At 36.3% G+C, this 23,889-nt stretch overlaps 4 protein-coding genes and 1 long non-coding RNA gene across 8 annotated transcripts; 2 read left to right on the forward strand and 3 right to left on the reverse strand.

The window, feature by feature from the left end:
* Positions 1–357: 357 nt before the first annotated feature.
* On the reverse strand, positions 358–2,672 carry LOC111459865. Of its 2 annotated transcripts, none has more exons than XM_023102957.1 (6): positions 2,348–2,672; positions 2,052–2,258; positions 1,864–1,943; positions 1,137–1,212; positions 852–977; positions 358–765 (listed from the first exon to the last, which is right to left on the reverse strand). In XM_023102957.1, the coding sequence occupies exons 1-6, from the start codon at positions 2,498–2,500 to the stop codon at positions 622–624; spliced, it is 786 nt and encodes a 261-aa protein (XP_022958725.1). In that variant the 5' UTR covers positions 2,501–2,672; the 3' UTR covers positions 358–621. The 2 variants fall into 2 exon arrangements, with proteins under 2 accessions (XP_022958725.1, XP_022958724.1); XM_023102956.1 differs by having other exon boundaries at positions 2,052–2,261; positions 2,348–2,669.
* Positions 2,673–3,835: 1,163 nt separating this feature from the next.
* Positions 3,836–4,606, reverse strand: LOC111459724. The gene has a single exon (XM_023102748.1). The coding sequence runs from the start codon at positions 4,604–4,606 to the stop codon at positions 3,836–3,838; it is 771 nt and encodes a 256-aa protein (XP_022958516.1).
* Positions 4,607–8,696: 4,090 nt separating this feature from the next.
* LOC111459725 (metal-nicotianamine transporter YSL1) lies at positions 8,697–12,089 on the forward strand. Of its 3 annotated transcripts, none has more exons than XM_023102751.1 (7): positions 8,697–9,098; positions 9,199–9,371; positions 10,069–10,163; positions 10,275–10,409; positions 10,545–10,734; positions 10,827–10,916; positions 11,018–12,089. In XM_023102751.1, the coding sequence occupies exons 1-7, from the start codon at positions 8,735–8,737 to the stop codon at positions 11,996–11,998; spliced, it is 2,028 nt and encodes a 675-aa protein (XP_022958519.1). In that variant the 5' UTR covers positions 8,697–8,734; the 3' UTR covers positions 11,999–12,089. The 3 variants fall into 3 exon arrangements, with proteins under 3 accessions (XP_022958519.1, XP_022958517.1, XP_022958518.1); XM_023102749.1 differs by having other exon boundaries at positions 8,704–9,098; positions 10,827–10,935; positions 11,067–12,089; XM_023102750.1 differs by having other exon boundaries at positions 8,704–9,098; positions 10,827–10,935; positions 11,073–12,089.
* A 485-nt stretch (positions 12,090–12,574) lies between these two features.
* Positions 12,575–16,120, forward strand: LOC111459106 (embryogenesis-associated protein EMB8-like). Its single transcript, XM_023101861.1, is given in 9 exon segments — positions 12,575–12,798; positions 12,801–13,198; positions 13,874–14,002; positions 14,128–14,259; positions 14,960–15,102; positions 15,217–15,314; positions 15,417–15,511; positions 15,595–15,648; positions 15,806–16,120. Coding segments are annotated over 9 exon segments (1,251 nt in total). The 5' UTR covers positions 12,575–12,767; the 3' UTR covers positions 15,977–16,120.
* A 911-nt stretch (positions 16,121–17,031) lies between these two features.
* LOC111459619 lies at positions 17,032–19,067 on the reverse strand. The gene is made up of 2 exons (XR_002713318.1): positions 18,692–19,067; positions 17,032–17,228 (listed from the first exon to the last, which is right to left on the reverse strand). It is a non-coding gene; the product is annotated as an uncharacterized LOC111459619 (long non-coding RNA).
* Between the last annotated feature and the right edge of the window lie 4,822 nt (positions 19,068–23,889).

Consider the following 23,889-nt stretch of genomic DNA (forward strand, 5'->3'; position numbering starts at 1 on the left):
CTTTTTTTTTTTTTTTTTTTTTTTTTTTATTTTCTTTTAAATTTTCACACGTTGTTTTTTATATTTTTACACAATTTCTCGTTTGCTCCTGTATATCATTTATATGCTGTTTTCTTATAAAATAACATCAATATACCTTTTAAAAAAAAAATAACGCCTATTATGAAGACAAATTTAATATCATCCATTTTAAACTATCTAACCTTTTAAAAACGGCATAAAACGCGAGAGAATTTGAATCTAAAACCAACGAGAAACAATGACCTAACCATTTAAGCTATACCTAAATCGACAGCATCTACCACGAATCTATACTCCTTATATGACATTGCAGAAATTTGACCTTTCTGATACGAATATTAAACTACCATACTCAATCCTGTATTTATAGTTCCTTGTGATGTTTGCTACAGAAGTTTCAATATCAAACTTGTTATCTGGCAAAAGAAGAGTAAACTAAGTGAGAATAAGAACAGAAGGCTAAGTTTTGCAGAACAATTGCAGCAGTTGTAAGAATATGTAAGCTCCATGGAAATGGTTGCAAGTGACTTCATTCTGTATGTAATAAACATGTTTAGAACTATCATTCTGTATAATTCAACTTCGAGAAAGAACTATGTCCTAACGTTTTCTCCTCTGTTCGTCATCCCATTCTTCATTGGATTGTTCATGATCTAATGTCTCTTTATAATCTCCCCATCCTTTAATCTCATCTCTCAATTGTTCTTCAGCAGATGGAAGCTTCATATCCCTTTTCTTGCCACTCTTCAATATAAGGTAAGACAGCTCTTATAAGACTCAGATTACAATACACATGTACAGTGCATTTGTCTATGTAATATAGAGTTTACCTTTTTAGTTGGTCCTTGGGACCCCTTCAAATGGCCTCTCGCTATCTTCGTCCGAGAAATTTGATTGGACGTCTTACCGAATATTTGGAAGGGTTGAATATCTCCATTTTTAATGCTTGCTTCAACCTACAAGTAAATCCAAAGATGTGATACAAGAAACAAGCTAATGGTACAACATTTCAATATGAGAGTATGCTGTTTGCATTGGCGTTCATGTCATGACCAGAATTTTGCAAAACTTCTAGTGAATAGTTCGAAGGACAAGGAAGAAACTAGTGAAGATACCTGAATGTGAGCTATGCAGATAAGTATACTGACAATAGGAAGCCAACTCTCATCGGGTGACAACGATAAATTTGACCTGATAACGAGATGCAAAATTATGGTGAGAATAACATAATGGTGCCTGTGCATGCTACTTAAATAATGAATGACGTTCATTCTATGAGAACCCACGTCGGTTTGGGAGAAGAACGAAACATTCTTTATAAACGTGTGAAAACCTCTCCCTAGCATATACGTTCTAAAAATCTTGAAGGGAAAGCCCAAAAGGACAATATTAGATATCGGTGGGCTTGCGCTGTACATCACCAAAGTCTCAAACACACCTGCAAATGGTGTAATTTAGCTCTAAGATACTCACACCACTGAGGGTTGAAACCTCCTAATAACCGCAATGGCAACCCCCCCACCAACAAATCAAGTTTATAAGACCAAAATTCTTGTAGAAAATACTCATCAATAACAAAATGAAATGCTTTTCATAACCTCTTGCCCAGTAAATTTTGATAAGCACACTACTGAGGCTTTGTAACTTCATAAATGACAGAAAACCCATGCGATCCACATTCTGCACATTCTTCTCTTTACATGGCTCATCACTTGTTTTTGAGTTCTTAGAAATTTAAACAACTAGTTCAACCAACACAGCTACAGATTAATATTCAAAATTTCACATCTCAGTGAGTTTGAAGGGAAGAAAAACAAGAAAACCCCAAGAATTGAAAATCACCTTAGATAAGGAGCCAAATACACGATAGCATACACAGCATAACGTCTTTTCCCAGAATCAAGCCACGCAAAAACCCAACTCTATCCAATCAACCAAAAGAAGAAGAAGAAGAAGAAGAAGATAAAATAATTTCTTTAAAAATCAACATCCAAACTAAAAATTGAACTGAAAATCTAAAACATGCACACCAGCCAGTTGAAGTAGGGGATAAAGCTAATGATGCCCATGACAGCGAGCCTAGCATCAGTGGAATCCATAACGGCATCGCTATCATCATCGGAACCACCGCCAGCTGGTGGAAGAACAAGAGAACTAAGAATGCAAGCCCCGATCGCAATAGCGAAAGGCGCGTCGTTTCCCAATTCCGCCCGACAAATCCCATTTCGGGTCGTCCTCCTCTGCGATCAAAGTGGGTAACTTATTTCACTCGAAATCCAAATCAGTGTCGGAAACAGGGGAGTTGAGGGGACGGAGCAATCTTTACCTGATTAGAAGCTGATTTGTGGGAGGGATTTAAGGGTTTGAGATTGGAGAGTGAAGTTGAGAAGGTGAAAGGGGGTTTGGTGAGGCGAAGAAGGTTGAGAGAAGAGAAATTGGAAGGGGATGATGATAAATAAGCAGAAGCCAGAGTGATCATTGGCGCTGTAATTGTGGTGAATCAGTGAAATGATAATCGGAAGGGAGTGAGAATCAGAATTGTGGAACCAAAATTCTGAACGGGAAAACGAAGAGCCACTCCCCTATGGAATTCTTCTTCACTTCTTGGCAACCGTGCCAACCTCTTTCGGCATTGCTGTACGGATTTTGTTTTTTCTTTTCTTTTTCAAATGAGAATTAAATTAAACTTCACTTGTTTCCCAACAAAAATAAATAAATAAAAGCTAACCGCGGACCATATCATATCATTTTGGAGAGTTATGTTCGTCTAAGGACTAATACAAATGTTTTTATTTTTATACTACATTTCAAGTTAAAAATTCTTTAGAATGTAAATCACACCTACACTTTATCTCGGTTAAGTCTGAAAAATAAATATTTAAATACGGTTACTTTTTGAAAATTACACAATGTCACCAATTTAAAAATTAAAATGCATGTTAACAACTTTTTAAAATATTTTGTAACCTTTCAAGTTCACTTGTAAGGATTCTATGTCCTTATAACAATTGTTTCGTTGGATTGCTTCGTCCCTTTTCCAACCGATCTCCATCTAAGGTGGAATCTCACGATCTACTCCATTTGGGGCCACGTCCTCACTGGTACATTGCCCAATATCTTGTTCTGATATCATTTGTAACCGCCTATGTGAGATTTGACAATCCACCCCACTTGTAATAGCCATCGATGTGGGATCTCACAATCCATCCCATTTGGGGCCCAATGTCCTTGTTGGCACACTGCTCGATATATTGTCTTATTAAGACTTTTCATTAAGGGCTTTCCCTCAATGTATTAAAATGAGTCTAATAGGGAGAAGTTTTGACACCTCTATAAGAAATGTTTTGTTTCCATTTCCAATCGAGGTAAAATCTCACAAAAAAATCAGGTATTTAACCTCTTCCGTACTCGAATGTTATATTGTTCGCATTATATACTATCTTAAAAGAAATGGTGTCTAAATGAGTTGGAATTGAGTTTGTGCACTTGTGTAATAAGATGGATCTCCTCTATTTATTGTTTTTTTCCCATTTTTCTATTGTCGTAGTAATGTAGGAGAAGTAAAAACAAACATGACTTGTATTTGGACCGGGTTAATATGGTGTGCTCAATAGTAGTTTGATACTTGGTTGCTCCTTGGCTGGGGCTCGATGGAAGAGAATTATCTTGAGAAGCTAAATCTTCGCAATATTTGCAGAAATTTCTAAAATTATTCTGTTTCAACAAAATTTTATTCATGAACTTCCTCAGCAACTCGTAATTATGCATTTCCTAATATTTTATAAATATTTACAAAATATATATCTCTAGGATTTCAGAATATTCCCTTGCGCCTCAATGTTTTGGAGTGGGCCGCCTTAGAGACCAAGAACCCAACTCCTAAACACACGGCCCAAATCCCCAAATCCATGCCCCACCACGCCCCCTCTACCTCCGTTTCTCCGCCACCGTCATCATCGTCACCACCACTACAACCGCAATCGCCGACCGACGAATCTCCATCCACCTCACAACAACCACCACATCCATCGCAATCACCGTCCACTTCTCGCCTCTCCGGAATCTCCTCCATTGCACAGAAACCTCTCTTCTTCTTCTTCCTTCTCACTTTCAGCACCACCTTCTCAAACATCGCTACCTCTCCCTCCAAATCCACACAAATCTCCACCGCCGCTGCCGCTGATCTGCCGATGTCAGATTCAAGCGCGCATTTACACTCTAATCTCCACTCTCCATCGTCGCACCTCCTGAAAATCCCCTGCACGACCTTCTCCGCCCTCAAATACACCTGGAACTGCACACCTTCGCTTGCTCGAACTCGCTCTCTACTCCCGAACACCACATCCTTCCTCATCCGCAACGACGGCGAGACGACTCGATGAAGAGTCACAAACGCCGGCGAGTCCGGACGAATCTTAAGGCCGTCGATCTCCAGGTCGGTCTCGTCAATGCGAGGAAGGTAGAAGAGAGTGAGCGAGTCCAGCGGTGGATTTAGGGATTCAAGATGCGAAAACCGAACGAAGAATGCCTTGATCTTGAGGCGATCACCGCCGAGGCGGCACCGGTAATCCGTCGACCTGCACATTTTTTATTTTACGAGAATCCGATGAATTGAATTTTGATTTGACCCGAGAATTGGAGGTCAAAGTTGAGGGATTATATAGAAAGGGGGAGAAATTATAATTTTCCCCAACCCAGGGGTGGAAGCACACGGGTTTTATGATGACGTGGACAAGCGGACAAATTTGGGTGGTGGCCTTTGCACTTCGTATTTTGACGCGTGAAAGGTGAGTGATTAATCCGGTTCTTCGCGGATACGGGGTTTTCTGTGGACCTCTATTGTGAGCCGTTCATTTGGTGATTTGATCGATGCAGATGCCAGGCTGTGAGGTATGGACATTTTCTGGCGTTATACTTTTGGGAAATTTCCCACCCTAAAGGTTCAAATCTTGCAAAAAAAAAAAAAAGAAAAAAAAAATTATTAACTTAATTAAGATAACAAAATGAAAATATATTATTATCAAATAATTTTATTATAAAAATATTATTTGTACACGTGAAAATTTTGAAATTGCAAATTAAACCCAACATTTTTAGGCATATACCAAACCTATAAATGTTGTCATTTTTATTTCATACTAAAATTCTCCTCCCTAACTTATTCATACTGGTGAAGGTCTATGTTAAAGATCAGGACGGACAAGGATATCAACCAAGTAGATGTAATTACAAGTGATATGCAATGCTACTCATAAATTATTTTTTTAGATAAGTATGTAGTTATTAAATTAAAGAATTATTGTGTATATATATAGTGGCTAAGAGGAAAAACGAAACACGAATATATTTAAAAATTTGCGAGATAATTGAATTGTTATTAAACTTTTTAATATTCTAAATAGATAAAATGAAGGGGAGACTTAGATACTATTCCTTAAGGCAAAAGTCATAGTAATATCTTGGGAGAGGGGTAGCAGCCATTGGTTGGAAGCAAGAATAATAATGGTGAGCCATTGGTTGGGTCAATTGAGAAGGCAAAAGTCAAAAAGGCCCCTAAATAATGGGCCAAATGGGTTGGGCCAAGAATAAGAGGTAGGGAAAAGGACTTGTAAGAACCGGGAAATCAAACCCCAATTGCACATTGAGTGGCTAAAATCAACACAACCTTACAAACACATTGACATGATGAGTAGTAGTGGTGGTGCTTTTGAGTATTAGTTTTAGTTGAATGGATAGCGACACCCTCAAAATATCTAACCCGAACAAATATATCTAAATACGATCAACGCTAAGAAATAATAATCTTGTTGGATAAAAAAAAATTATGTAGTTAAGTATGTAAGTGTTATGAATTTGATTCGAGATTTAAATTCGGAATCAAACTGTATCATATAGTAAATTTAAGTCTCAAACTATTCCTTTCTCTTACAAAAGTAAGAAAAGAAAAAAAAAAAAAAAAGGGATAGAATCAATTCAAAGAATAGACATGATCAAAAGGAGAGGACTCCAAATTGGCCATGTGGTGAGCATACTCCTCAATAAACACTCAGAATCTGAACACAATTTGGGATGTGGACTGATTTGAGAGCCTTTTCTCTCAAATGGAATGTGATGAGATGTATTTTTTATTTCATAAAACTTCATCAAAATATCTTTTTAATTCTCAAATGTAAAAATTGCTTATTTTATTCGGCCATTCAAAGTTGGCAAATATTCTCGATACGATCCAAATCTCGTATTAGTAAAAAAAAGGGAAAAAATTATAGGTAGGATATATGTAAGGATAACTATCTCAATTTGATAGCAACAAATATGGAGATTTTATAGTTAAGAGTTGAAACGAAATGGTCGGATACCCATGTATATTTCACAATGTTGTGTTCTATAAAGACTGGTGATGAGTTAGCCTACGGAAAGAACAAACTCTCAATAAGATTAAGAGCAGACACGTGAAAGGAGACTTTACAATACTTTGTTCGAAAAACTATTTTGACTTATATTGACTAAAAAATAAGAAGATAAGAAATACGTAATTATAAATAAGGAAAAATTAGTAACTTCTTATCGAAAATATTACATTATTTTAAAAATAATTTTGGAAAATAATATTAACATTCAAATTAACGAAAGTTTATGAAATTATTGACTTAAAACAATAGACAAAAGGTGATGTTTCCATGGATTGGACTGCATGAGTGACAAATAATCAAACCACCCAAACCTATCATCAAAAGATCGATAGCTTTTCATTCCAAATATTTAATACTTTGGCTCATGTAATACAAGTCTATTAAGAAGGGAGTTTCCACACCCTTATAAGAAATTATTTCGTTCCGTCTCCAACCAACGTAGGATCTTATAAAAAAAAAACAAAAAAATCTTAACGCTATTAATGTATTTTATTTTTAACCTAAACTCTAGTGTTTACTTTCATGAGAATTCTTAATTACATAAATCTAAAATTATGACGCAATTATTACTCCAACTTAGTTCCTACTTAAAGTCGTAATCATAGAAGTCACATATGGAGGTGTTGAGTAACGTATAGGAAATCAAGACCATATACAAGTTGCTTCAAAGCCCAAAATATTACAAATAATTACAAGATGGGAATTATTGTGTGTGAGAAAAGAGGAAAAAAAAAAGTACAATTTATTTCGCAATCGACTTGGTAACGACTGCATTTAATTGGTCACATAATACAACAAAACATTTGAAAGCCAAGTCAAAATGTTGACCAGGGACGCAAATTATTGTTTAAATAATAAAAAAAATATATATATATTGAATTAATAAATAGTGTATTATTATTAATGGAATGTATTTATGGGTAATTAATTTATGATAATAGACATTTTAGTATAAGTGATATAAGTTAATGCATTGAAGGAATTGATGGGCATGTAGAAAGTTGAATTGATTGGAAAGCCCGTTGAAAATGACAATGCGTAAATAAATTATTGGGAAATTTCCCAATTCCATTAAAAACCAAAAACCATTTATTTACTTAAATTTAACAGATTTTTCTAATAAGAACCGATTTGAATGAATTAGAGTATCTCTCTTTAATCGAGAATATTTTTATAAAATAAGTATATTAGTTAATGCGATTAATTACGTAAACAATATGATGGTTAAATAATATTAAACAAAAAAAAGTTTTATGATTAGTGGAAGCAATGATAATACAAAACATTCCACTTTTTCAAGTTGATTTCGTGAACATTTTCCACATAATTTTCTCCACTTTAATATGTGCAATGGAAAGGACCCACCAAACAAAATGAGACTTTACTGCATGTTTGACGGTTTAGAAAAAAATAAAAAAAATGCTCTAAACAGAAATGAGATGTCAAACAGCTGGATCGACTGGGGAACCGGGCATAGAACAACTTCGAACTGCTGAACCGGACATAGAATAACGGTAGGGACGGGATTGATCTCGAAAGAGAGGTCTTTCTTTCGAGAAATCGATCTTATCAAGGAAAACCACTCAAATCGTGTTTTGGAAAATTCATTCAAAGATATAGAGATCAATCTTGTGGGCCACCACCTGTTTACTAAGACCATCCGAGATTATTAATGCGTGTGGCTAAATGGTTAATTAATCTTTAATAGTCAAAAGGCCTAGAAAGGACGGAGCTTGAGGGCTTCTGCAAGCGATTCTGTAACCAGGAGGTGGGCTTGGAAGCAGCCATCCTTTAAAGAAAGCGTAATAGCTCTGGGTCGGAAGGCTTCCTTTTGTGAGTGCGCCTGTCCAACTGAAACTCTTGAAGATGTCGAAAGGGAAGACTCAAGATGGACGGTTATTATTATATATTTTTGGCAAAATTATATTTACTTTTAACCTATGAAAAAAAATTAAAAAGTTGGAAAATTAAATTAAAAAGAAGAAAAAAAAAAAAAAAGACAGAAGCTAAGACCCTAAAACATGTTTAAAAAAGCATCTTAAAGTAGGTTAAACTATAAAGAAATGGTATTTTTTTGATTTTGCATACTTAAAAACCATTACTTTCTCAAGTTGAAGAGAATATAGAACAAAAAAGGAGCAAAGAAGAAGACACCTCAAAAGACTTCCTTGTAATAATAATGCCTATCAATTTCTGGTGACCAATCAAGATAAAAGAATCCAAACCCACCACTGCTCTCTCTTTCTATATATATATTCCAAATTCAACACTCCCTTCTTTATTCCACTACTACTACTACTACTATGGCTACCGAGATTGCCAAGGATCCCATCGATGCTCATCGGACCGCTACCGAACGAGGCGGAGATTCGGGCAGAAACTCGAGGTGGAAGAGGGTTCAACCATGGACGAGGCAGTTGACAATCAGAGGAGTAACGGCGAGTATCATTATTGGAAGTGTTTACAGTGTGATAGCCATGAAATTGAATCTTACTACTGGGCTTGTCCCTAATCTTAACGTCTCCGCTGCTCTTCTTGCTTTTATCTTCGTACGAACTTGGACTAAAACGCTGCAGAAGGCTGGGTTTGTTACTAAACCCTTTACTCGTCAAGAGAATACCATGATTCAGACTTGTGCTGTTGCTTGTTATAGCATCTCGGTCGGAGGTAAACCAAAAGCTCTTAGCTTTTTACTTTTTTTTTGTTTTTAAGGCGATTTAGAGAGTGACCCAGATAAGAAAAACGTGCAATTTGTGTAAAAATGCAGGTGGGTTTGCTTCATATCTATTGGGGATGAACAGGAAGACGTATGAATTATCAGGGGTGAACACAGAAGGGAATTCTTCATACAGTGTGAAGGAGCCAGGATTGGGGTGGATGACTGGCTTTCTTTTTGTGGTTTGCTTTGTGGGTCTTTTTGTGTTGATTCCTCTAAGAAAGGTTTGTTTTTTTTTCTTCTTCTTCTTCTTCCGCTTAAAAGAACATGAAAAAGGGAAAGTTTTTTTTTAATTATGTTTCAGAGCTTTTCTAGCCCTTTTTTCTTTTAGGGTTTGAGGTTAAAGTTTGAAGATGACGCAAAATCGGATTACAATTAAAAATTATATCTTTTAGGGTATGCCTTTTTAATGATTGATTTCATTTCCAACATGAATGAGATGAAACCACATGTCGTCAATTTATTGGTGGACGTTTGTGCGTTTTTCTGTATAACATTTTCGAACTATTATCCACCCTCAAATTCCTAACTTTTCTTTTTATTTAACAACGTACGTGGAATCTCACAATTCGACACAAGATGGTGTGCCAACAAAGATACTAGAGCTTGAGAGAGTGGACTGTGAGATCCCACATCGATCAAAGAGGGAAAAGACATCGATCAAAGAGGGGAACAAGTGTCAGCAAGACGCTTGATCTGAATAAGAGCGAATTGTGAGATCTCACGTTACTTGAAAAGAAATGAAACATTTTTTAAAAGTGCGTGAAAATCTTTCTCTAATAGAAGTCTAAAGCCGACAATATCTACTATTGTGCGTTTATGATATGATATAAGCATAAAGTTAGGAGATTAAGTGTGGAATAGAAGAATAAATGTAAAAGTTAAAAAAGTGGGGTAGTAATACAGTGATTGGTGGCACAGGTTATGATAGTGGACCTGCAATTGACATATCCTAGTGGCTTGGCGACAGCAGTACTGATAAATGGCTTTCACACTCAGGGTGATGAGATGGCAAAGTAAGACTTTTTCTCTTAAAATCCCAATTCTTTTTATTTTATTAATTGAAAAAGGTGGAGGATGCTACTATTATGTGTCGGATATCAGAAGAGTATTGTAATTGGTGACAGGAAGCAAGTTAAAGGGTTCATGAAGTACTTTTCCTTCAGCTTCTTATGGGCTCTCTTCAAGTGGTTCTTTTCTGGGAAAGACAAGTGCGGCTTCTCTGAGTTCCCCACTTTCGGACTCAAAGCTTGGAAACAAACGTATGATATTCAAACCTTCCCTTTGTTAGAGACGAAAATGAGTTTATAACTGAGAAATACATCCTCATTCACCCCAGAGCAAAGCTACGAGAGCTGATTCATTTTCAACTAAACCCGTGACTAATCTTGTTGCAGATTCTTCTTTGATTTTGATGCAACTTTCGTGGGAGCTGGGATGATTTGTTCCCACTTAGTGAACTTGTCTTTGCTGCTAGGAGCCGTTCTGTCTTATGGCCTAATGTGGCCTCTTCTTGATCGAGTCAAAGGGCGGTGGTATGCTGAGAGTTTGGAGGAAAGTGACATGAAGAGTTTATATGGATATAAGGTTTGTTTGTTTGTTTGTTTGTTTGCTTCTTTCTTTAATTCTAATTCAGATGAACCATTTCATTCATGGGCTGTCTGTCATCGACGTTTCAGGTCTTTTTATCTGTTGCTTTGATTCTAGGAGATGGCCTTTACAACTTTGTCAAGATTCTTGTTTCAACCATCGTAAGTGTTCACCATCGAGTCAAGAAAGCCAAAACAGGTTCTTCTTTAACCTTTTGGGTTCGATTATTATACTAAGAAATTTTTGAATCACCTTGATTAAGCAAAATTGATATGAGAAGATGGGAATAACCCATATCATCATGTTGTTGTTGTTGTTGTTGTTGGAAGGAACAGGTTTAGACGACAACGAGAAACCAGCAACAGAGGAAAAACAGGACGAAATGTTCTTGCGAGAAACCATCCCACTCTGGCTCGGCCTGGTCGGCTACTTAGCCTTCGCCACAGTCTCCACCATCGCAATTCCCCAAATGTTCCCTCAGCTCAAATGGTACTTCGTCATCACAGCATACATCCTCGCTCCCTCCCTCGCTTTCTGCAACGCATATGGCGCCGGCCTTACCGACATCAACATGGCCTACAACTACGGAAAGGTTGCCCTCTTCATCCTAGCCGCCATCAGCCCCAAACACGACGCCCTAATCGCAGGCCTTGCCGGCTGCGGCCTAATCAAATCCGTTGTCTCTGTCGCCTGCATTCTGATGCAGGATTTCAAGACAGCCCATTTGACCTCCACTTCCCCTAGAGCCATGTTCGTCAGCCAACTCATTGGCACCGCCGTCGGCTGCGTCACGGCGCCGCTGAGCTTCTTCCTGTTCTACAAGGCATTCGACGTGGGAAATCCGAACGGGGAGTTCAAGGCGCCGTACGCTCTGATTTATAGGAACATGGCAATCTTGGGAGTGGAGGGGGTGTCGGCGTTGCCGAAGCATTGCTTGCAGATTTGTTATGGGTTTTTTGGATTTGCGATTGGGGTGAACTTGGTGAAGGATGTGGGGGGCGGGAGAGTTGGGAAGTGGATGCCGTTGCCGATGGTGATGGCGGTGCCGTTTCTGGTTGGTGGGTATTTCGCGATTGATATGTGTTTGGGGAGTTTGATTGTGTTTGTTTGGGGGAAGCTGAATCGGGAGAAGGCGGAGATGATGGTGCCGGCGGTGGCTTCCGGGTTGATTTGTGGGGAAGGGCTTTGGACTTTGCCGGCGGCTGTTCTTGCTCTTGCTAAGATTAATCCTCCTATTTGTATGAAGTTCGTGCCATCATAAAAATATATTAAAAAAAAAAACCCCCACTTTTACCATTTATTTACGGCAGACAGGAGAGAGACACAAAAAAATTCACGGTTTTACTTTTACCCTATGTTCGAGGGTTTATTTTTATTTTTTTGTATTTTTATTACTTGTATTTGGCTAAAACATATTTGACATGATGAAAGTTAAAATTTCTATCTCCATCAGCATTAAAAAAATATTTTAAAATTTATTAATATTTTAATATTTTTGTTATAAAAAAATTAAAATATTAATTTTACGATTGTGTTCCCAGAAAGTTATCGAGATGATTAGTTAAGTGGAGAGAATGTCACAACCTTATCGAGAGAAAGTAAGTTGTGGCCCCACACGTTAAAATAGACAAGAGACAATTTTCAAGTGACGCTCATCCAACCACGAGAACTAAGATTTAGAAGTGACATGATGCTATCAAGGAAGACTGTGCATTATCCAACACCGTTTGAATGTCTCGTATAATGTTTTTAAAAATATTCATCAAATTAAAAAAGAGTATTAAAAAAAAAAAAAGTAATAACTAATAATATTCATTATTACCAATGGACTGCGTTACCGACGATGACTATGAACCATTATTTGGTAATACCTCTAGCCGGAGCTTACCCACCATACCGGCGGGGACCCTCCGATCAGTTCTCTTCCAAAATCCAAAATACAAAATTATGGCGTATAGGAGAGCAGTAAGAAGAATCACAGCCGTTCCTCATCCATCTCTCCAACTCCGATTCCTTCTCATTGCCCACCGATGGCGATGCCCTTCTTGGGCTCCACGTTTCCTCTTCCCCAATAATCGCCTTGCTCGTCTCTTCTTTCTCCCCAGCATTAGTAGCCAATCACCGACGCCGCTCCTCCCATCCTACCACCACTTTCATCACCATGGCGGAGGTTTCGTCGGAGAGAATCATACTCCCCCATCCGTCGCTGGAGGTCGTCGGCGGAGGTCGCGATCGGTTCCTCCCGGCTTTCAAGTACTTGGACAAACCCTATAAGAAATTCCCTGTAATTGGGTCCAATCGCCATTTGGAGACTATTTTTGCTTCCTTCTTTAGGATTTCCCCCAAGATCAAGCTCCGCCGCGAGTGCTTGCGTGTGGCGGATAATGGCACCATTGCTTTGGATTGGGTCGCCGGTGATCATCTCCGCCTGCCTCTTGATTCTCCTGTTCTTATTCTTCTGGTTTGCGCCTTCTGATTCTTTGTTTTCTGAAATTTTTTTGAATTAGATATGATACAAATGATGCTCGTATACCAAATGATGTTAAATTTGGAATTAGGAAGGGAATGATTATGTTAACCCCAATTCATAAACACTAGAACACTTGTTTAATTTAACATGGGGTCAAAGAATGTCATGTATCTATTTGAATGTTGATGGCATACTACCCAATTCACGAATTGGGCATCCTTGAAGTGAAAGCTCAAAGGCACTAAATTCGTTAATGCATTTAATTCTAATCTGCGTGTCTTGGATTTTGATTAAATGTTGAAATTGAACTTGCAGTTTGATCCTTGAATGGGGTTGATTTCTTGAAGCAAATATGGCTCCTGTCAGAGTATCAAGGAAATAGTAGGAATCTTATTAGGATATTAGTAGTAGCATAGTAATTACTTTATAGTCGGTTCAAAGGGTGCTTATAAACAGAGAGAGTTTGAGTGTGTATGAATTAGGATGATTTTTGGGAAATCAGTCCACGCAGGCAGATTGTGGGCTCGAGATATCGAAAGACGATTCGTACCTTAATTTCTCTTAGATATTACTATATAGTTACATTGTAGTTTTTTTGTACTTATGATTCTAACACTTCCTTACTCATATCAATGGATTTCATATTAGTTTCTTAAATCTTTGCAGCCTGGTTTAACTGGAGGGAGTCAAGATTCATATGTAAGACATATGTTGGTTAGAGCCAGAGATCGTAGTTGGAGGGTTGTGGTCTTCAACAACCGCGGATGTGGGAATAGTCCTGTTACCTCTCCCCAGGTTCTTTATTCTTTTCCATGTTGGAGAATTGAAGCACTTTGTATATAAGATGATTATTTTGTTTTTACAATACTCAGAGTCGACATTCCTGTTTATGATATATTTTGCAACACTGATACATGCAGTTCTATTCAGCTTCATTTTTAGGAGATATGCGTGATGTAGTTGCATATGTTACTACACGATACCCCGAGGCTAATGTGTATGCTGTTGGCTGGTCTCTTGGTGGTAACATTCTTGTAAATTATTTGGGACAGGTAAAACTAAAACATTACTTATTAATCTCCATCCTTCTTTTTATTCTACTTATTGGTTACCATTCTTTCTAAAGCTTCCTAAAATCTCATAGAATGAGGGAAACTCGGAATTGAAATCGTGAGAAAAAGACCTTCAGAATGGTGTCGTCGTGATGGGATAAGTAAAACAAAAAACAAAACTTCGGAGACTTATGTACAAAATGGACAATATTATATTATTTTGGAGGACCATCGTTTTAATAGGGCTCCTGTCTACAAATTTTGTTGGGATCTGGACAACTAAACATGTAACGGGCCAAGCCCACCGCTAGCAAATATTGTCCTCTTTGAACTTTCTCTTTCAGGTTTCCCCTTAAAATGCGTCTGTTAGGGAGAAGTTTCCACAACTTTATAAAGGATGTTTCGTTTGCCTCTCCAACCGATGTGGGATCTCATTGGACATTTGTGAACGGTGCCTTCTTCACACCCCTTTGCCAGCGTTCTATCGTAAAACGTAAAAGCATTTCAATTAGGATATTGATTGTGTTTCAAGATATGTTGTAGTACAACTTGAAACAAACAAAGCTGTTCTTTGTTGAATAACGAAAAGAACAAAATCTCTATGTAGATTGTTTAAGTTTCATATGCATCTAGTAATTATTCTGATGTTGTTCATCTTTGTCTCTTAAAATTCATTTGTACTCATTCATTTTCATTGCAGGATTGTATGTCCTGTCCATTGTCTGGTGCTGTGTCGTTGTGTAATCCTTTCGATTTAGTAGCTACAGATGAGAACTTCCGGAAGGGCTTCAACAATGTTTATGACAAAGCCCTTGCTCGATCTTTATGTCGAAATTTCCAGAAGTAATTCTCTTTTGTGCAAATGTCTTTGTTCTGTTAACCATGTATCTAATACTGAAAAATCATTAGATACTTACTTAGATTGTATCATCTGACTGGGTTCCCCTGAGATTGCAGGCATGCTGATCTCTTTAATGATATGCCTGGTGAATTCAATCTCCCATTGGCTGCCAATGCGTGGACTATTAGAGACTACGATGATGCCTTAACTCGCGGTATTATTTCTCTTAACTTTCGGTAGTTTCAATTGACATAAGTGTCGGTATACGTCGTTTCTTCTGCTTAGAGTTTTTCCTTTTTCTTCGAACAACGTTCAGTTTCATTTGGTTTCAACTCTGTGGATGAATATTATTCAAAGTCCAGCAGTTCAAAAGTCATAAAAGATGTCAGAATTCCATTGCTTTGCATCCAGGTACCTTTTTTTTTTTTTGTTTCTAAGGGTTGTCTTGTCTCACTGTTCTCTAAGAACACAAGACTGCTGTTGTTTCTTTGCAGGCAGCAAATGATCCAATTGCTCCAGATAAAGCAATCCCCCGTGAGGATATAAAGGTTCGCATGGTCTTTTAGGCTCGATTTGATAACTATTTAACGGATATCATATGATATCATCATAGTGGTAGATTTTATGTTCATATCCCAGGGGTAGTTTAATATGTATCCTGTTGAGTTTAGCATACGTGTTTTTGTAATGTGATTGTTGGTGCAGGAAAATCCGAACTGTTTGTTGATAGTGACGCCCAAAGGTGGGCATCTAGGGTGGGTTGCAGGCTCTAGTGCTCCCCTGGGAGCTCCGTGGCCCGATCCTTTCGTGATCGATTTCCTCGTGCATTTGGAAAGCCAAGCATCCAAAGCTTCTGCAGCAGAGGTGTTGGCATAGCCATTGATGGGTATAAAAATTGCAAATAAAGCTATGATTTGTGAAATGATTAAACTCAATGCCATGTCTAGATCATTTAAAATTGGTAATTGTAAATTTATTTTAATAAAAAATTATGGTCCAATAAGAATTGGTTAGAATCAATTCCCCCTTTAGCTAGTTCTTCTTACATTTCTTGAACATCCATTTCATTTGAAACCTTCATATCTATTCAACTTCCTTCGATCATCGGTTCCATTTCATATATGTAGTCGCTCATACAAAACACGAGTATATATCATGATGTACGATAGAAGAATTTTTCAATCATAACATCATCTCCACGCATAGTATACATGAATACTATATGTGACTACATGACTATCACAAACATAATACAATCATCTAAAATAATACAATCATCTAAAATTTTTAGCGAAGGAAATGACTAATAAATGTTTGACTATCACAAATATGATAAAAACATGGGTCTTTTTGTTTCAATTGTATGAACCTTAAATCTAAATAAATATTCGACAAATTGTATGCACAATATGTCTAAATCTAACCAAATAAATCTAAATCTAACCAAATCTAACCAAATAAATTATTATACTATTATCATATCTACGTGGAAGTCAAGCAAAAAAAAAAAAAAAATAAATAACCATGCAAAATTACATATTAATTAGCGTTTTTAATGTGTAATTGCAATTTAGCTATTATTGTCCAACTTTAAATTTTATAACTTTTAGGTCTCTTAAAAGTCTTTTAATTTTTGGTTTATAAAGATAAATTTGAAAAATTAATTAATATGTAACTGTCCTACTATTCAATCAATGTAATTAATTAAACATGTAACTTTATTATTCGTCAAAGCTCATGCTTGAATTGAACTTCACTCTTATCTCCCATACGCAACCAACAAGAACAAGAAGTTCAATCACGAGACGAAGCCCAAGAACCCAGGGCTGGAAGTGAGGGAGGATTCAGAGGCTGCTCTGGCAGCACACCATCCCAGTGTGAACATGTCGATCGAAAACTCGATATCATTGACGGCGATGGAGGCCAAAACAGTGCGGGGACCAAAAGATGACCCTGAGCACCAGGTTGTAAACGTCCATAGCCAAGGAAGAGTGAGCCAAGAGGGTTGTGAGGTTGGGGTTGTTGGAGACGCTGCTCATGTATTGTTACATAAACATGTGCAAGTCAAAACCGCCTTGCATTGCTCAATCCAAAAACATTCCTCTAAGCAAACACAAATCTTCCCACCCTGTGTCTAATCAAGTTAATATGTACTAAAATTGATAGTCTTTTTTAAAAAAAATAAAAAATTTCTCAAAAAGTGAGCCAAAAACAAGAACACATCACAGTTGTAGCTGGTTGAGTATGCATGGTGAGTAATTGGTGATGTTGACTTCTCTCATTTAACACAAATGATTCAGATTTCACAGAGAAAGAGAGAGAGAAAGAGAAAGAGACAATAATTACAAGCATTTATGTGAAGCATATGTCTCAGTTTCAAAAATTGATGACACAATCAGACCCACACCACTCCCTCTTCCCCATGTCACACACACTCTTCCCACCCATCACCCTCACCATTTCTCTCCTCTCCTCTTTTTTTTTCTCTCTTCATTTTCTTTGTTTAAACCATTTTCAAAATATAAACAACATCCTTCTTGAGCATCGTTGAGAAGGGATCCTATCGATTAATTTAGAAAATGATCATGAATTTATAAGTAAGTCCTACGTCTCCATTAGAATGAGGCCTCTTGGAAAAGTCAAAATAAAGCAGTGAACAATATCGTATCATTATAGAGATTCGTGATTTCTAACATGGTATCAGAGTCATACCCCTCACTTAACCATGTCAATAGAATCTTGAAGCGTCGAACAAATGGTGTGCTTTGTTTGAGACTCCAGAGAAGCTGTTCAATGACTCTATAGGCCCCGAAGAGGCTCTATAGTATACTTTATTCGAGGGGAGGATTGTTGGGAGGGAGTGATATGATTGTGGAGGGGAGTGATATGATTGTGGAGGTCTAACACATAAAAGCAAGATGCAAGTAATTAAATTGAGAGTTTAGTGAGGTAATGGAAAGGAAAGATTGTTGATAGTTTGATAAGGTAATGTAATTCAAGAGATATTGCAAACTCATCTGGTTTGAGAGGGATCTAAAGAGTGAATGATTTGCATAAGTTGAAGCATATGCTACAGCCTTTGAATGAACAGGATTACTGCAATTCTGAGAATGAAAGGCATACATATGAAAAGCAATAGAAAGCCGTGTATGAACATGGATCTAGAAACTTGCAATACAAATCTAAACCATTACATTAGAAGAACATAAGAACAAAAAGAAACCCTAATGAATGAAATGGAAAGAGACAAAAGAAGATTCTAAAAGGCATGATGATGATTGTAGAAAGAAAAAATTAGGAGAATGATGATGAAGAAGAAGTTTACATCTTTTTCTCTCACACCCCTGATCCATGAAAGAGAAACCCAACAACAACCAAAGAAATTGTAATGTAATCATCATCCTTTCACTCTTTCGTCAGAAAAGAGAGTCAAAATAAAACCATCATTACCCCAATCTGCTCCTGCCCCAAACCGAATCTAAATCCAAATCATTTCTTTTCTTCCTATTTTTCTCCAAAACAAAAAAACTTTTTTTTTTTTTTTTTTTTTTTTACAACAAACAAAACACCACCACCAGATTTCGATTTTACCTGTAGATCCAGATGAGGAGAAAATTGAAGCTAACATCAAGTTGGGGATTTCTTTCTTTATTTTCTTAGATTGAAGCAAAATTTGTGGGGGGAATGAAGCCTGGTCCGACGACACTTATCCGATGAGATCCCATTTTGGATTCAGAAAAGTGGCCTCGAGCCAGACAACATGCCCCTCAAACAAAATTGCTTCTTCTTCTTGTTGTTGTTCTTGAGAGCTTCCATTCGAGAGAAAGAGAGAGAGAGAGATCGAAAAGGGAGAGAGAGATAAAAGGGAAATGTGAGGAATGCGTGAGGGAGAAGATGAAAGATTGAAATGGGGGAAAAGGATAGAGAAAAGGACAAATGGGTTAGCTACAAAATAAAAACCGGGTTTTTTGGGGGTCCATAAACAAAACCCATCACTCAAATTAATTATCCAACCCAACCCAATCCAATCTAATCTATATATACATACAATCCCAATTCCTCCCTTTCTCTCTCTCTCTCTCTTGCTTTATTTGTAACAACTTCAAAAAAAAAAAAAAAAAAAAAAAAAAAAAAAAAAAAAAAAAAAAAAAAAAAAAAAAAAAAAAAAAAATCATCATGACCTAATCACAAAAAAAANTCCATCCCTAAACACAATCACCCCTTCTAAACCCTATGATGGGCATGGAAAATGACGATATACAGAAGAAGAAAACCCAAATTTTGGAGAAGGGATTGGTGGACCAAATCCAACACCCTTTTTATGGTATGAAAGAACACAACCAAATCTAAGAAACAAAGAAGGAAAGAAAGAAAGAAGGTTTTGGGTGAGGAAAGTGTAAGAACTTTGGGGTAAGTGTGAAAAGAGTTTTTCTTTTCATGAAAAAGGTAAATCCTGGTTCAATGGGTTATTTTTGTTTTCTACGTTTACAGCGGGGGATTCGAGATTCAGACAAGAGTTGTTCAGCTGAGTGTTGTTCAGCTGAGTGTTGTTCCACCCACGCCCCCATGTCTCCTCATCTCTCTGTCTCTCATCTCCCATCTCCCATCTCCCATCTCCATACATAACTTCATTTCATTTCATTCCCCTTTTCTTTTACTGTTTCTTTCTGTCTTTTATTTTTCTTCTCTACTTTATCAAATTCCCCACCTTTCCATACATTTCTTTTCCTTTTCAATCCACAATTTGTGACACCACCTTTACTCCCTATTTCTATCACCGCCCATTCTTTTGTATTTTATTAACAGACTTGTGTCTAAGATTTAAGCTCCATACTTGATAGTTTCAATATATGATTTGATCACGTTATTTACTTATTACTTATAAAAATGAAAAATATAACCGCTCAAATTTATCTTTATTAGATATTTGTTTTTTTTAAGCTTTTCTTTTTCAGACTCAACATTCTTGATGACATAGTGTCATGTTGTCCATCCTTTTCAAAAATTGGGTCATGACAAAATGGTATCAGAGTTAGATACTAGATGGTGTGTGAGTGACGATGTTGAGTCTCGAAAGAGAAAGTCTAAGGAGAACAATATCTGTTAATGGTGGGCTTGGGCTGTTACAGAAAACTATCCCCACAAACCAACACGGGTTATTTTAACATTTTTTACCCTCAATCACATGCATCCTCGAAATATTGTTAGGAGGTCACCCAAGAATTGCTTCAAGCAAAACATATTTTAATTGTGGAGTTCATATGATCGAGCTACCAAAATAGAAGGTCCATTTTATTGGTATAGATAGTAATTTTCATTTTTCAGGATTATTGTCCATACTTCTACTTTACTTGAGTGTCACATTAAAAGTTGACTCTATAATAACAAACATTGATGTTTAATGTAGCACATTTGATAGTCGATCGATCAACTCTAGAACATCGGCTCCAATCTCTCATTCATATACATTATTCTAACTCAAGTAAGATACAAAATGAATATTTTTTAAGATTAAAAAAAAAAAAACAAAATTGTTGTTTTTTTTCTCCCTATTACTAATATTGAAATAAATAAAATGAAAAAGTTAACATGATATTGGTTGAGGCATATTAATGATTCCATCAATTCATCAATTTAACTTCATCATCCTTGTTTTTTTCTTTTTGAAACGACTCAATTAATAAAAGTTAATTAGTGCTTTATGTTTTTTAATCCAATTTTAATTAAAGTCAAGCTTTCTCTTACTAAATTACAATAATAACTATAATAATAATTAATGACTTTTTTTCCCTCGTTTTTGTTCGATTAAAAAATGAGTCAAACAAGATTAATCAAAGCAATATTTAGTAATTTTATGTGCATGAAAAGTTGATATTGAGTCCTCCAATTACCCATAACTATTTGTGCTTTTTGACCATAAAAGTTAGGAGAAATTTTGTAAGAAAATTTTCGGCACTTTCACACTGAAAAACACATCAACCTGACCCCTCCATTGACCTAATCCTTGTGTCCTTTATCAAAATGCCTTCAAAATGACTCCAACCCTTTGTCTTTCTCCTTTTCTTTTTAGTATTATAGAATTTATGGACCCAATGGTCAACTTTTCTAAAAGCTTGCATTCCATGCACATGTTTTTTTGTGGATCGTATCGTCCATGCTCACCGTACAAATCTGGATTTGAAATCTAGATTCGATACATGATGGTCTTGACTTTCGTCTGCATCCTTATAACATTACGATGTTACTTAATTTTTCCTTTTAAATCACATCTCAAGAGTTTAGGATGACTCTAAGCCAAATATGTTTAATTTTTGGAGTTCTTATGATTAAACCGACTGAAAAACAATGTGCACAAAGTTTAATTTTAGAGTTTTTATATGAACCACCGAAAAAGCATGTTTAAATTGATGTTTTTGGTGAAATTAAAAAGAGAATTTTGTAATTCCGCTGTTATTCTTTTTAGTCAATTTTGCATTGCATATATGAGATCCCACGTCGATTAAAAAAGGGAACGAAACATTATTTATAAAAGTGTGGAAACCTGTCTCATACACATTTTAAAAATCTTGAAGAGAACCCCGTAAGAAAAAACATAAATACTATGGAATCATTCATTTGATAAAAAAAATGATATAGTGGCAGAGTAGTTGAAAAGAGAAATTAAAGGGAAACCAAAACCTGTGTTTTATATTTGTATAATCATTTTATGAACATCAAATTCCAGCACACACCTACCAAAGCGTAGGTTTTTAATTGGTAATACACGACAAAGACTCTTGACAAACTAAAACAATGTTTGTTTATGTTTGGTTTCTTGTATTCTTCACATCTCCCTTTACAAACACAATGCTTTCTACCAGATATCGAACTTCGTTTACTCTTAGCCTTTTAGCCTTCTCGAGGTTAAATTGTAAGACTTTTGAGTATAAGTTAAATGGTTAAGAAATGATTCCCTTTTATCTTTTGCTTAGTCAACATGTATGCAATTTCAACCACTTTAAACCATGAATTTTGGCAAATATCTTTCACCTATTCAAAAGCTGAGTTCATACCTCACCTCAATGTCATAGTTGACCATAATTTTTTTTTTGTCCCTTTTTTTTTTGTAAGATCTATCAACGGTAACAATCCAAGTCTTTTACTGCACAACTAACATATATGGTTCATTTTTGTCTATTACGTATTCCTGCATTTATTAGGGAAAGGTTTCCATATTCGTATAAGGAATGTTTTGTTTCCCTTTCTAACCGTCATGTAATCTCACAATCCACCTCTTTAGGGCCAACGTACTTGTTGGCACACCACTTGATGTCTGACTCTGATATTATTTGTATCAGTCTAAGCCCACCGCTAGATGATATTGGCCACTTTAGCCTATTATATATCGCCGTCAACCTCACGATTTTAAAACACATCTACTATCGAGAAATTTTCACACTATTATAAAAAAACCTTTCGCTCTCTTTTTTTTACCAACGTGGGATCTCTAACCAGATACTATAATTTGTTTCAGCACAAGCATATACTATATTTGACATGGGGGGTCTGTTTGATCCATTATAGAACTCGGCCTGTCGGCTTGACCTAGTGACTGGTTAGCCTCGTGGGCTTAGACCTGGCATTGGATTGTTGAGCCCCAGTCTGGTTCATCCTTTTTTGGTTGGACCTTGATTAGGGTGGCTTAGACGAGTGGGCTTAGCCCTAGCCCATTTGGGGTTTCTTCCGCGGAAGAGAAAGAAGGAGAAACCCAGAAGCAATAGCTTAATAATTCTGGAGGTTAGCCAACGACCAAAACCGTTTGTTTTAAGATTTAAAGTCAACAGTTAGTTGTGGAATGTAGAGAAGGCCAAGAATTGGTGTTTAACGTGTTTGACCAATCCAAACTTTGTAGAAATGAAATTTGTAACGTCTTACACTCTCCTTGCTCCCTAAAATTATTTAATGCAATTCGAGAACAAATTTATGATTTCTCCTTTCTGCAACCTACCATGAAATCATGGCGTGCTTCTACTCATAACGTCTCCTTTTTGCAACCACACTCTAAATCTCTGTTAGTGACAGTGAATCTCCATATTAATATGATATCGTCTAATTTGAACATAAATTTTTCCCATAACTAGTCAATGTGCAAATTTAACCATACCCACTTCTTATTCTCTAGAACTTTCAAAACAACTTCTTCTTAATTGAGGCTCGACCCATTTTCTAGAACCATCCAATAAATTACACTATTTATTTAATACCTAAGTCAATATGTTGAGACTCAAAACTTATTTGTTCCACATTTGAAGATGTTATTTACATAACTAAGTTAAGATAACAACATACGTCTCTCCTAACATGTTATATATCATATTTGAAAAAGTATTGTCCAATTCATTATGATTGGAGAATAAAAAAGTACAAAGTAATGATTTTCGATTAAAAAAAAAGTCATTATTTTAAATTAATGATGAAATTAAATAATTAAATTTGATAATGTCATATTTTTTTAGCCGTTCATTTATAAGAATTTCAAATTTGAATCTCACATTTTTTACTCGAGTAGATGCACGTGGTCATGACAAGAAGAGAATATTGAGTTCACTAAATGACAAATCTAAATACGAAATCTGATTATTTACCTAAGATTTTATAAAAATTAATGTTGTTAGATAAGTTTGCCAATAATTATGAACGTAGGACATGAAGATTTTCAATAATTATGTGTATGTATATATGTACGTGACATGACCCTCAAGCTAAAAAATTAATGCTGCTTTTAGAAATTATTGATATTTATTTGATGT

The sequence above is a fragment of the Cucurbita moschata genome, unplaced genomic scaffold (genome assembly GCF_002738365.1).
Source record: "Cucurbita moschata cultivar Rifu unplaced genomic scaffold, Cmos_1.0 Cmo_Scf00022, whole genome shotgun sequence".
Classification (NCBI taxonomy): domain Eukaryota; kingdom Viridiplantae; phylum Streptophyta; class Magnoliopsida; order Cucurbitales; family Cucurbitaceae; genus Cucurbita; species Cucurbita moschata.